Below are 14,204 nucleotides of genomic sequence, written 5' to 3' on the forward strand. Positions count from 1 at the left end.
GAGGAAGAACTGCCACTTCCTCCCCGCACATATTCGGTGACTGGGGCTACAGGGGGGGGCTGGTGCTAGTCACACAGCACCAGTAACAAAATATAACAAGTATCGGGGGGTTAGGGAAACCAGGTCAGTGGTACATGAGATTAGACATGTGTATATACATTGTCAAGCATACAAATACATGTGCTGTGTTCCTTTTCTTCCATCTATACTTGAAAGAGTTAATATTCAGCTATGCAATTGACAGCTTCTATCCAGTTGGGACCCAGTCGGACTATAGTGTCCCTCACTGATAAGGAATTACAGCCATAAGGCATTTTCCTGGCAGAGAACTGGGTTTCTGAGAACTGGGGATAGATGAAAAAGGTTAATAGTTCATATATTTTAGCTTTCTCAGACACAGGACAGACTTTGGCATTGAGCTAAGAAAAAACATCTACTTTAATTTTTAATTATTTTTTTTTTAAACAGAACAGTAAACTGTTGGATAATAAAAAGTCAATTTAGGAGTAGGAAAATACAATTGATTATCTCATCCGTTTTATTTGGACTTCAAAAACACTTTTTCTCAAGTGGAATTTCCCTTTAAATGAGTTCTTGGTATGATCCTCCAATTAAAGGAAACTCATGATCTACATAAAATTCTAGTTCCCTGTTTTTCACACCGGTTCCACGGTTCTTGTTTTTGAGTTTCTGGCCTGAAAGAAACTTGCATTCGTGAATAAAGTGTTTTTAAGATGGGATTTTGTTTAGTAATGCAATATTTACATTCTTTTTGGCCCCAATATATAGAAATTGAGGGGAATTCTAGAGTTTTAGGATTGTCGCTGGAAGGCATGTTCTGGTGGTTTTTGTCAAAGGAGGGATTTTCCATTTCCTTCAGGGAGATTTTCTCTGATTTCCGGTCAAGTCACTGGCACAGGAATTTTCTCCTCAGCGAGCCCACAAGCAGCATTAATGGGGACCTCTGTGTTTTTGGGAAGAGACAGATGCCAGATCCATGATGCTGAAATCACAGCATTCTGGTCTGCTACAGCAGGTCACCATCCCTGCTGTGTTCCACGGGGGCCTCTGCTGCTGCATTTTTTTGAAGACAGTCGCAATAAAGCTTGGTCTTCTGGTACCAATGCTGGCATATCCCAGAAACTCCTGTGCCAATTAAACATTGCCTCGACACCTTCCCTCCTTGCATACATAGAAAATTAAGCCGTTGGGAGATTTAGCCGCAGGGTAAAGCCGAAAAATGGCTCACCCTGCTCCTTTACAAGTCCTGGCGTGGTTAATTGCTATTACCCCTTCAGGTTGGCATGGATAGCAGGGAACAATGTAATTCAGCTTCCAGCTATTACTGGCAACCGAATGATTTTTTTATGTGTTTTTATAGTAATTTGTGCCCAAATTACTTACTGAGTGCCGCTAGCCATAACTCCTATTATGGCCAAAATCTCTGGTGCTGTTTTTACAACCCTCCCCCTCCTCTGTCTTGTCACACTGCATACTGAGAGCTGAACAACAGACTTGAAGGGGGGAGGTACCATATTTTTCGCCCCCCCCCCCCCCCCCCCCCCCCCCCCCACACACACACACACACACACACACACACACACACACACACACACACACACACACACACACACACACACACACACACACACACACACACACACACACACACACACACACACACACACACACACACACACACACACACACACACACACACACACACACACTTACAGTAATACCCTTCTCAGGTATAGTAATACCCCACAATTACAGTAATATTTCCCAGTTACAGTAGTCTCCTGCCCCACCCCATTTACTGTAATATCCCTATTGCCCCACTAGTAACAGAAATCCCTCTCCATTACTGTAATACCCCACCAGTTAAAGTAATTCTCTGCTTTCCACCCCAGCTACAGTAATACCTCCCCCAGTTACAGTAATCCCCAGTGTTACAATACCACCCTCAGTTACAGTAAGACTTCCCTAGTTAAAGTAATCCTCTACCCCCCACCCCAGTTACAAACAACAATACACCCCAGTTACAACAACACCCCCCAGCTACAGCAATCCCATGCCTCCCAACCCAATTACAGTAACCCTCCCCCCCCACCTCAGTTACAGTAATCCCCTGCCCAACACCCCAGTCACACTATGCACAGTAGATTCATCTTACTCTTCATCGGCCCCTGCAGTGATCTTGAGCACTGATGGAGGTAACCACTTCCTCTCAGTCAGACTGATTGACAACGATGCCAGTGCAGAGCTGGCGGTCACCATCTAATCAAGTGATGACGTGGTCCAGCTTGACTCGGGGGTAGAGCGGCAGCACGGCCCTGGCGAGGGCAAGGAGGACAGTGTGAAGAGGCTGAGCACATCTCCTGACGGCTCGGGGCACCAGCAGTGATGACGCGGTCAGCTTGACTCCGGGGTACAACGGCAGCACGACCCTGGCGAGCGGCAAGGAGGACAGTGTGAAGAGGCAGCTCGGGACACCAGCAGTGATGACGCGTTCAGCTTGACTCCAGGGTACAGCGGCAGCACAGCCCTGGCGAGCGGCAAGGAGGAGCAGTGATGATGTGGAATAGCACTGTCTGTGCGTGGGAGGGGGCAGCGGCACTACAGCCCAGGCTCAGCAGCTTCCTCTGTGGCTGTGCAAGTCAGATGCAAGAGGAAGAACAGCACCTCCTGTACCAGCCACTGCCTTCTACTACACCAGTGTAACATCTCTATTCATGATTGGGAGGTTACGGAAGTGGGCAGCGGCAGAACAGCACGGGATTCAGCAGCTCCTCTGTGCTTGGCGCATCGGTAAGAGCGGCACCTCACAGCAGAACAAGCCACCTAGCCAGGTCCAGCACGATGCCCGGCGAATCCCACCACCTGCAACCCGCATGATTCGTCTGGATTCCACGCATGATTCGTCGGACCATAAGACGCAGGGACTTTTTCACCCCACTTTTGGGGGAGAAAAAGTGCGTCTTATGGTCCGAAAAATACGGTAAATGTCTGTATCCTTTATGCACAAATCGGGTGCAAAGGGAGGAGATGATAAGGGTGCAAACCCTTAGAAATGACAGCAGGAGATTAGGTTTCTGTGATGTAGTAACCCTCCAAAAGGAAATGACCTGTATGGAAGCCCCCAAATGGTGGTGTGACTAGCAATTTGGAGGCCTGAGTAGAATTGCGAGGGGAGTTGCCGCCTTGGTTTCTATGTGGAGGTTAGAAAAAATGGGGCAGAGAAATATATGTAGGTTTCAAAAAATAGTTTTGACTGGTGTTATGGTTTTATCCACTTGCTGTTGCCTTTCTATCTTCAGTTTGTTTAGTAGATCCATATTCTTCTTGTGCTCTCATGCAGGCTCCGCAGACATGGCTGCTTCTGGACTGCTCCTGGAGTCAAAGCATGGAGCCACCGCCTCCAGTCTGGTTTCTGGGGAACGCCTCGCACCCAGCTCCAGCGCCTCTTCCCAGCTCCCCAGGCCTCGGGCCTTCTCCCATAGTGCTGTGCAAAGCATTGAGCACAGAGACGACAGCCAGGCTTTACATGAACTCAAACAGGTAAATATAAACCCTCACACATCAAACTAGAGTTCCATGTTCGTCATCCTGTCTTCAGCTGCTTGTGGAGGGACGCTCAGGCCTGAGTTGTAAATTGTGTCCACACCTCCCCTTCCTCCCTTGTTGTTCACTAACCCTGTCATCCATGTCACACGGATAGACATGGTTAATGAGATGCTAATATTTCCAGTTTGCATGCAAATTGTATGCAGATTAGATTTGGCCCAGACAAATGCACTTCCTGATTATCTAGATTGGCCGGATTCCAAGCTTCATACAAGCTGCATTACATTTTTTCACAAAGCTTAAAGTACAGTATTATCTTATCAATGCACATAATTAGAGGGTGGCCAATGCAAGCAACGTAGCCACCCTGGCGTTCTATTTCCCCAGGATTTCCGTGCAAAAAGTGGTTCAATTAATTTCCAATAATTTTCAACCAATTTTTTTTGCAATCATTTTTTTTATATTGAATTCAATACAGGTTATTGTATTGAATTCAATAAAAAAAAGTGTTTGCTGCGAGATTTTGATGATGCTGTGTGACATTGGTGCCATCAACGCCGATCGACGGGGGACATGTGATCGCCAAGGGAGAAGCAAAATCCGCCAAGGGACATGGAAGAAGGCACTGGAGAAGCTATCAGAGGTACGCGGCGAGGGATCAGCATGCCAATGGTGAGTATAAGACCCAGATGTATAGCCAGATGTATTAGCCAGATGTGCAGCCAGGTGTAGTTAGCTAGATGTTTTGCCAGGTATATAGGGAGCAAGATGTTTGCTGGTGTATAGGAGACAGATGTGCAGCCAGGTGTATAGGAGACAGATGTGCAGCCAGGTCTAGGGAGTCATATGTATAGGGAGCTAGGTTTGCGGGTGCCTCTGCCCCCCCAACCCCATTGCCCCCGATGCCCCCTAACTGTGGCCGGGTGTCCCTTCTGTGGGGGGGGGGCTCCCCTTCTGTGCTGGCTGGTAGTGGCCGGCGGGGATCCCCTCTGTGGGGGGGGGGGGGGAATCCCCATACTGTGCGTGTGGGTGGCCCTTCTGTGTGTGCATTGGGGGGGGGGCAGGTATCATCCTTCTATGGGGGCTAGTCGTGGTGGGTCGGGGACACCCCCTTCTGTGGTGGGTGGGAGGTGGGGGTCCCCATCTATGCGGGCTGTGGGTGGCCTCTCCCTCCTCTTCCCCCATCCCTCCCTCTCTGTCCTCCATGCCCCCCGTCTCACCCCTGATCCTGTGTCCCCCCCACTACACACAGCATACAGAACTAGCATCCAGCCACCCTGGGAATCCCTGTGCAGCCGGCGGGGCAGAGAATGTGTGGGGCTGTGCAGGGATTCCCCTTCTTTGCCGGCGGGTGGCTGGTGCGGGGATCCTCTCTGTGCGGGGGGCCGGGGATCCCCGTACTGTGCATGCGGGGTGACCCTTTTGTGTGTGCGGGGGGGCGGGTATCCCCTTCTATGGGGCTGGTCTTGGCCGGTCGGGGACACCCCCTTCTGTGGTGGGGGGAAGGTGGGTGTCCCCATCTATGTGGGCTGTGGGTGGCCTCTCCCTCCTCTTCCCCATCCCTCCCTCTCTGTCCCCCGTGTCCCCCCCCCCCCCCCCCCGATCCCGTGTCTCCCCCCTGTAAGAAGCCCTGATCTACTCACCTGAGGGCTTTCTCCTGCGGCGGCCACGATGGACACCCTCCTCCTCCATCGCGAAGTCTCGTGTTCTCTGTAATTACAGTACGCGGCTTGGTGACGTCACCAAGCCGCGTACTGTAATTACACAGACCGGGACTTCGGCGATGGAGGAGGAGGGTGTCCATCGTGGCCGCCGCAGGAGAAAGCCCTCAGGTGAGTAGATCAGGGCTTCTTACAGGGGGGAGACACGGGATCGGGGGGGGGGGGGGGACACGGGGGACAGAGAGGGAGGGATGGGGAAGAGGAGGGAGAGGCCACCCACAGCCCACATAGATGGGGACACCCACCTTCCCCCCACCACAGAAGGGGGTGTCCCCGACCGGCCAAGACCAGCCCCATAGAAGGGGATACCCGCCCCCCCCCCGCACACACAAAAGGGTCACCCCGCATGCACAGTACGGGGATCCCCGGCCCCCCGCACAGAGAGGATCCCCGCACCAGCCACCCGCCGGCAAAGAAGGGGAATCCCTGCACAGCCCCACACATTCTCTGCCCCGCCGGCTGCACAGGGATTCCCAGGGTGGCTGGATGCTAGTTCTGTATGCTGTGGGTAGCACAGATCGCTACCCACAGCGTGCTGGCAGGCATCCAGCCATCCTGGGGAATCCCTCTGATGAGGGAAAAGTGCAGCCGGCGGGGAAGAGAAACAAGAAATCTCCCTGGCGGTATTGACGAGCTCAGCTCGTCAATACCGCTTTCAGCAAGTTTTTCCTGGACGAGCTGAGCTCGTCAATACCGCCAGGGTGGTTAAAGGACAACTGAAGTCAGAGGGATAAGGAGGCTGCCATATATATTTCCCTTTAAGCAATACCAGTTGCCTACCAATCCTGCTGACCCTCTGCCTCTAATACTATTAGCCATAGACCCTGAACAAGCATACAGCAGATCAGGTGTTACAGATCTGACAAGATTAGCTGCATGCTTGTTTCAGGTGTGTGATTCAGACGTTACTGCAGTCAAATAGATCATCCGGGCTGCCAGGCAACTAGTATTGTTTAAAAGGAAATAAATATTTTCCATATTCTTCTCACTCCAGTCGTCCTTTAAAGTGGACCTGAAGTGAGAGGAATGTGGAGGCTGACCTATTTATTTCCTTTTAAACAATGCCGATTGCCTGGCTGTCCTGCTTATTCTCTGTCTGTCATACTACTGCAGTCTCCAGTATCTGGCACCCGCAGGGATCGGCTGATGCAGGATACTTGTGCTTGCCCAAAAAAAGCACAAATCCCCCCCCCCCCCCCCCCCCGTGCAGGCAGAACACTCACCAATCTTCCAGCGATGTCCTGCATCACCTCGCAGGCTCCTAGCGGCTTTCCTGCTTCCCTGCATTGAGTTACGTGGCACATTGGCTTGTGTGCACAGACAGTGGAAGGAGCCCACAAGTTGTTGCAGGAAATCACTGGAGACTCTGATTATTTTGTGTCAACGCATGTGCAGTATGTCCGTTCTGCTCACCTGTGGCCGCGTAGTGACCTCACAGGACAGGAGCGCTCTTGCTCCTGAGTCCAGGTGTGAGCACTGATTGGAGACGCAGGGGGAAAGAGCGCGCTTTTGTCCTGTGACGTCACTTAGCACGGCCACAGGGAAGCAGAACGGACATATTGCACAAAATGTCCGGGTTTGGAGTCGCTGAAGTCGCCCAGGACAACGGGACTGACCAGAGAAGAGCGGCAGGGGACAGAGGGGAACGTGAGGTGCAGTGAGTATTTGATTATGCCCCCCTACCCAGTACAGATCAAGTTTTTACCAGGTGCTTTCTCATCTGCTATCCTTTAACTGTAGACCCTGAACAAGCATGCAGATCAGGTGTTTCGGACTGAATTCGCTGCATACTTGTTTCGGTTGCATGGTTTAGGCTGGTTTCACAGTGGGACGGTAAAGTCCCACATTACAGCAGCCAGTAATGCAGCCTAACTCACTGCACTGTAAAACAATGTGCTTGTTCACAGTGCATACGTTGGGTTACATTGTAACGCAGCACGTTTAAACAAAGTGCTGCATGCTGTACGTTATACTGGGGTAAGCCACTTTAGACTGTTTGCACATGCTCAGTAATGCTGGAGGAGGAGGTCTCCTCTCCTCCTCCTCAGCAGCCAGCCACATGGCTAATTAATATTCACTGCACTGCAGAGACTCATGGTGGGACTGTAGTGTTGTCCGGATCATGAACGAATGGTTAATTTCATCTGGATCTTTTTTTGTAAGTCGAATCATCCGGATCATCACAATGAAAGATTCGGTTCACAGTGGATGTCTGTCTGGAAGAAACCGGAACATACGGAATGTACAGTGCAGGGAAAGTCCTGTCCTGCTAATCATTTCACCCCCAGTCTGCTTCCCTAATAAAATGATTCAAATGATTCGGTTCAGAGATCCGGATATTTTCAATGATCCGATTCAAATGATCCGAATCCTTAAAGAAAACCTGAACTGAAAATTAAAAGTCAAAATAAACATACACAAGTCATACTTACTTCCTGTGTAGTCAACTCCTCGATCTTTCTCCTTTCCCGCATGCTGTTTGTCCACTGTGAACAAGGAAATTCTCCTTCCTCCATTTTGAAAATGGCCTTTACCCCATAACAGCTTTCTGGTCAGCACGCTGTTAAACTGTAACATTGCCCACTTGAGCCATAGGGAAACAGACATTACTTGGCACATCAGTCGTCCTCTCAGCTGTAACTGACAGCAACTGATAAATAACCGACAGCAACTGATATACTTCAGTTCTGACAAAATGTTGTCAGAACTGGAAGGGATCATTGTCAGAAGAAAATGGTGAGCTTCTGAGAGGAACTGATGGCAAGGTAACTATGTAATGTTCATTTGAAGTTACCTCATGTGTATATTTTAAATATTTTTACTCAGTACAGGTTCCCTTTAAAAAGATCCGGACTTCCTATCACTAACCTGGAGCAGCTGCTTTGAGAGCTGCATAACGCAGCTCAATCTGACGTCCAACTTCAACACCACCATGCGTTGCGTTAGGGGCTTGTTATGCGACCATAACGTCCTCTAAAACGCAACGTTTTGGTGGGAAAGTAGCCTTAAATAACACAGATGCCCGGAAGACCAGGACTGCCAGGCAACTGGTATTGTTCAAAAATAAATGTCAGCTTCCATACCCCTGTGCTTCAAAAGGAGGACAGGCAGGCAACATTCGCAACTCAGACTCGAGCTAATACTGTAAACAGTACATCCGTCACTTTAAATAACTTTGTTTTTGTGAAAGCTTCCATTGTGTGATAAAACAAGTTCTCATAAAATAGTACATTTCATTCCGACCCATGCTTGTAAAGCATGCACACATTTCATATTTTAATTATTTTTCTGCCTAGACTTAGCTTTTAAATGGGTAACACATTGCTCCCTGCTCAGTAGTGAAATTATTATACAGTACTATTTTTTCTCCTGTAGAGATGAGGACCCTGTGTTTTCTTAAAGTATATTCGATGCAGATTTGGGGGGGGGGCGACACAAATGGGATATAGAGGTATGTTCCCATCTAAGATGCCATGCTTCTGTGTGGTGCCTGACTATGCTGGTGCCCCACTGACGTCAGGAAGTGAAAAAATAAATCGCTCTGCAAAAACGCTTAGAAAAGCAATGCACAAAAAAGCTGACACGCACGTAAGCGCCAAGAGGTGCTAAAAAAAAAGCGCACAAAATCACAAAACGCTGGCGTCAGCGGTGGTGATTTATGGTGTGAACAAGGCCTTATAATAGACAAATTAGTCACTCCATCCCTCATTTCCAGAAGTGTTAGTGGAGCTACCCTTTTATAGATGGTAGAAAGATCATCCATATTAGTGGCATGGTGTGACTGTGGTGATTGCCCATAGATGTGCTCAAGTCGTTCTCCATATCCCAATCAGAAGGCAGCATTTGGTGGTCCGGAACCTTCAGCTTTTCCAATTCCTTCACACGGCGAGAGTGTTGCTTGCCCCACCTCCCGCGCCTGCCCGCCTCTTCCTGGGCCCTACCGCCCACATCGTACTGCCAGCGAAGACATGACCAGCGACGAAGAGAGGATGGTCATCTGTGAGGAGGAAGGGGATGATGATGTCATCGGTGAGTGAGATCTCCCAGATTTGGTGAAACGGTAGTTAACTGACAGGATATAGACAATTTTTCTTTTCTGGTTGTTTTAATATCTTTGGTTATCTGCTGCAGATGATGGCTATGGCTGTGCAGATATAGACCTGAAGTGTAAGGAGCGGGTGACAGACAGCGACAGTGAAGGAGCGTCTGGAGATGAGGGGGAAGGCAAGGTAAGCAGCATAGTTTGTAAAGATTCTACATTCAATTGTACCAATCCTCTCATTGTGTTAACCTCCATGCACACGCTAGAACCAGGCATGGGCAAACTCTGCCCTCCAGCTGTTACGGAACTACAAGTCCCACAATGCATTTGCCTTTATGAGTCATGACTGTGGCTGTCAGACTCTTGCAACGCATTGTGGGACTTGTAGTTCCTTAACAGCTGGAGGGCCAAGTTTGCCCATGCTTACGCTAGACCGTGGTCTTCTGGAAATGCGCGGTCCCCGACGATTAATATCAAATGAATGACGTTGGCACTTATTTGAATTCAGCTATTGACACAGATTATTGCCCAATCCGTTAGGAAGAATCATTCTACATTAATGATAATCACTGTTTTTACTATTGTTGGGGCACCTGTTGTTTTTTCTTTGTTTTTCTTTTTTAAATGATTTTCATCCAACACGTTGTTTTTAGTTTGTTTCCATGGTCTAGTATGGGTACAGAGCTTAAAGGACAACTGAAGCCAGAGGAATATGAAGGCTGCCATATTTATTTCCTGACTATCCTGCTGAGCCTCTGCCTCTAATACTTTCAACACTGACTGTCTTAAAAGTGAACCCAAGGAGTGATATTGAGGCTGCCATATTTATTTCATCTTAACCACCTTAGCGGTATGGACGAGCTCAGCTCGTCCATGACTGCGGCGGTGGTTTTCTCTGGCCCTGGTAGGCCAATTTTCTTTTTAAAACACGCAGCTAGCACTTTGTTGTAATCGATGCGCCGCTACCCGCCGCGTTACCTCCCCCGCCCGAGACCCCTTGCGCAGTCTGGCCAATCACCGCCAGGTGGATCGGGACTCCCTCCAACGCCATGACGTCATCCCGATCGTCGCCATGGTGACTGGGGAAGCCAAACAGGAAATCCTGTTCTGAACGGGATTTCCTGTTTGCTCTGATCGTTGGAGGCGATCGGAAGGGGTGGGGGGATGCCGCTGCACGGCTATCATGTAGCTAGCGCTAGGCTAGCTACATGTTTAAAAAAAAAATTTAAAATGCTGCGCCGCCACCCTGACGATTTTAATAGAACGCCAGGGTGGTTAAACAATACCAGTTGTCAGGCTGTCCTGCTGATCATATGCCATAGACCCTGAACAAGCGTGCAGCAGATACATTTTTATCAGATCCAATGGGAGTCCCAGTGACATACTTTCTGCCCAGCAGGGAGTACGTCACTGAGCTGGGGGCAGCGCCATGCATATGACCCTGTCGGCACACTTTGCCGCAGGGTCATATCTCTACTGCAATGCAAAAAAGAACTGTAAAACCGGCCTCCAGCATCCATAATTAGTAAATATGAACAAAATCACGTAATGCAAGGTTTTTTTTTTTTGGTTTTTTTTTGTGTGCATATTTTGCAAAATCATTCACAGATCTGCCCCCTGAGTTTGCATTTGTGTCCAGGGAATGACGTGACAGTAGCAAAAACCTGAGGGGGGCATCCTCTTCTCCCCAGTCTGCTAGAGCAGTTATCACTGTTGTCTCTGTTCCTGTAAACATATTTACATTTTTCTGGTGAAGGTGGGATTTAAATTTCTAAACGGCAAATTATTATAATTTTTTTTTAGGAGAAATTTAATTTTCCTTCAATTTAGTCTGATATCCCTGAAATGTAACCTCCGTTGTAAAATCATGCTATCGGTGGGTAGAATGCGTGCTTTGCCACGTTGACGTTCCTATGGCGTTTAATTAGATGATTTAACTGAGTTATTTACAAAAAGGGCTGGTTTTGTAAACCAATTAGATTATTCTGTTTCAGTTCTGCAGCTGGAATATGTTTTTCATTGTAAGTGAAATTCCGCTTTTGCTGAGAAGAAAAAAAGCCGTTTTCTCAGTGCGGCTCTCAGTGCAAGGATTTATGGCAAACACTATTTACATTTTCTTTTATGACTCTTTGTGCATTGCAAAACACACATTTCACTGTTCCTAACTGAAACTGCTAGATGGGTGTCAGGAATTCACTACTGCTCACTAGATTATTGCAGGTGGTGCTGACCTTAAAGTATACCTGAACAGAGAGGGTTATGTAGGCTGCCATAGCTATTTCCTTTCAAACCATACCAGTCACCTGGCTGTCCTGAATCGCACACCTAAAACGAGCATGCAGCTAATCCAGTCAGAGCACCTGATCTGCATGTTTGTTCAGGGTCTATGGCTAAATGTATTAGAGGCAGAGGATCAGCAACAGCAAGCCAAATAATGTTAAAGCAGACCCAAACCAAACTTTTTTTTTTATTCAAAATATTTAGTTGCACCACTCTGACACATACAAATATAAATAAACACTCCTTCAAGCCTATGAGCATTTCAGTGCATGCTTTTCACCCTTCTCTTTTCATAACTTGGGTTATACAGGTGGCAGCCATTAGCAATTCCTCCTTTGCTGGACACCACCTACTCCACCAGTCTGCCGGATTCTGTCCCAGCAATATGAAAGGAAGGGAGGGGTTTCTCCAATAAATGTAAAATATTTTATATTTGTCATCATGCAGCTGAAAAAAGACTGCTATTTATTATCATAATTTAGAAAATAGATTTTATTTCTGAAATCTTGTATTTTTAATTTGGGTCCACTTTAAGTTAAATAAATTTGTTCTCTTCCAAATCACTCTCACTCCAGGTTCCCTTTAACCCCCCTGGCGGTATGATTATTTCTGGATTTTAGGGTCTATCTTTTAGAGCAGAAAGGAAGTTCTGAGTCCAGGTCTGCTTTAAGGCAAACCAGTGAGGAGAAAATAATTGTAAGTTAGATCTCTAAGTAGTGAGAAGCTTTTGGTTGGATAATCCAAAGCTTATCTGAACCCACCATTGCTGCCCGGGTTCCTCTTACTCTTCTTGGCAGCACTCCTGTCCATGTATGAGATGACTATTCTGCACATGCACTAGTACAATCTGCTAATTCCCAGTTGAATGAAGCTGCTGGTGCACGGTGGAAAAGCTGTGCATGAACAGCTTTGTGCTACTGGGCATGTGTGGACGGTATTTGCACATGCTCAGTACAGTCACGCTCATACAGGGATGGAAGCACCACAACGAGAGCATGTAAGATGAGCCCCTGTTGAATATGCTTACATGGACCCAACGCTGGATCGGTGGGCTTGAGGAGGACCTGGGAATTGCTTCCTTCTACTGAACGACCCACATGTGTCTGCAGAATTAAATCCATTCTGTCCGTGTGGTTTGTGCGCCTGAGATTCCACTTACTTCCACCTTTACCTGTTACATTTTGTATCTCATGGGACTGTATACATTATGTATTTGTTTTTATCCTCTCTCTAGGGAGCCGCTCAAGGAGTATTTTCACCAGTCATCCGTTCCTCTTCACACTCTGGAAGCTTCCCGCTTTCCTCTGAAGACTTTAAATTAGATAGACCTGTGAATGTGACTCAGTCACCCAAGCCCAGCGATCACCCACAAGCTTCCTTCCCCCGGGGGTACCCTCCACTTCCTCCTGCCAAGCCTCCCCCTCCTCGTGCCCCCACCCAGCATCAAGCCAAAAGACCATCAGAGGTTCGTTTCACCATGGTGGACCCTGCCGCCAGCTACAAGAGGAAGCGTAGTGTAGAGGGTGGAGCACAGAGGGTAACAGGGGAAGGGATTATCCCCACCAGTCAATACTCTCTTCCATCTGTCATTGCCTCCACTGCATCCCAAACCCTTGTCCTGCCCAGCCTGCCGTCCCCATATTCATCCAGCACTGTGTATTCCCCTATAGCCAGGCCCTATGATTACCCAAGAGGAACTCCTGACAGTCGTCCTCCTGTCCCAGCTGTGGGGACAGTACTTGTGTCTGGACCTCAAGGACTCGGAGTTTTCCCATCAGGCTTCAAGACAGCATCCACTGTGGTTACGAATGTAGTGAAACCTGTTAGCAGCACACCTGTTCCTATTGCAAGCAAGCCAGTGCCTGTTAGCAGGAGCAGCAGTAACAGTGAGCTCTATGACGGCCGTGTCCCCGGTTCTCCAGTGGGCATCGGGGTTGTCTATGCCCACGACAGGAAGCCTATTCAGCAGTTGACCTCTCCAGCTTCACCCCACCCACAGGGCAAACCCGCTGGCGGGCTCGTGACCAATTTGCTGGTGGGGGCGCCCAGCTATGGACAGCCTGCACCCACTTCTGGAAACGGAGCAGCACCTGTTACTGCACTGCAGTTTATTACCCAAAGTCCTGCAGGGAGTCCCAATGGAGCGGTACCCCTGAGTATCCTGCAGCCACAGCAACTGCTTCCCACGGCTTCAAACAAGCGGGGAAATATCACACAAGTGCAGTACATCCTGCCCACCATACCACAGCAGCTGCCTGGTGGCATCCATTTCACCCTTCCTTCTGCCAATGCTAAAGTGATTGCCGCACCTCAAGCCGTTCCAATAGTTCAGCCTAGCCCTGCTGCCAGCCCATCCTTGGGCATTGTGTCAGCGGCTGGCAAAGGTAAGGATCTGCATGCATTTTTTTTTTAATCTTTCTTTGTATTTCCCTTCCTTCCTCTCCCTTTACAGTCCCAACACCTTCCCATTTCATCTTCTCTGTTCACCATGTGTCTATTTCATCCGTCCTGCTGTTATTGCCTCACCCTCCTCGTTTCATCGTCCTCTGAACTTTTTATTCCTCTGTTGTTGTGGTTTTTTTTTTTTTTTTTTT

General features: G+C 48.4%; 1 protein-coding gene across 6 annotated transcripts in view; it reads left to right on the plus strand.

Annotated features, from left to right (window-relative positions):
- The window catches only part of CIC (capicua transcriptional repressor), a 276,377-nt gene that overhangs the window by 228,770 nt on the left and 33,403 nt on the right, over positions 1-14,204 (plus strand). For 5 of the 6 annotated variants that reach the window (XM_068241499.1, XM_068241497.1, XM_068241500.1 and 2 more), the window contains 4 exons: positions 3,362-3,561; positions 9,089-9,317; positions 9,420-9,517; positions 12,845-13,994. In XM_068241499.1, the coding sequence (XP_068097600.1) occupies positions 3,362-3,561; positions 9,089-9,317; positions 9,420-9,517; positions 12,845-13,994 (1,677 nt within the window). The remainder of the gene's footprint in view (positions 1-3,361; positions 3,562-9,088; positions 9,318-9,419; positions 9,518-12,844; positions 13,995-14,204) is intronic. The other variant, XM_068241501.1, reaches the window with a different exon arrangement.

The sequence above is a fragment of the Hyperolius riggenbachi genome, chromosome 6 (genome assembly GCF_040937935.1).
Source record: "Hyperolius riggenbachi isolate aHypRig1 chromosome 6, aHypRig1.pri, whole genome shotgun sequence".
NCBI lineage: Eukaryota > Metazoa > Chordata > Amphibia > Anura > Hyperoliidae > Hyperolius > Hyperolius riggenbachi.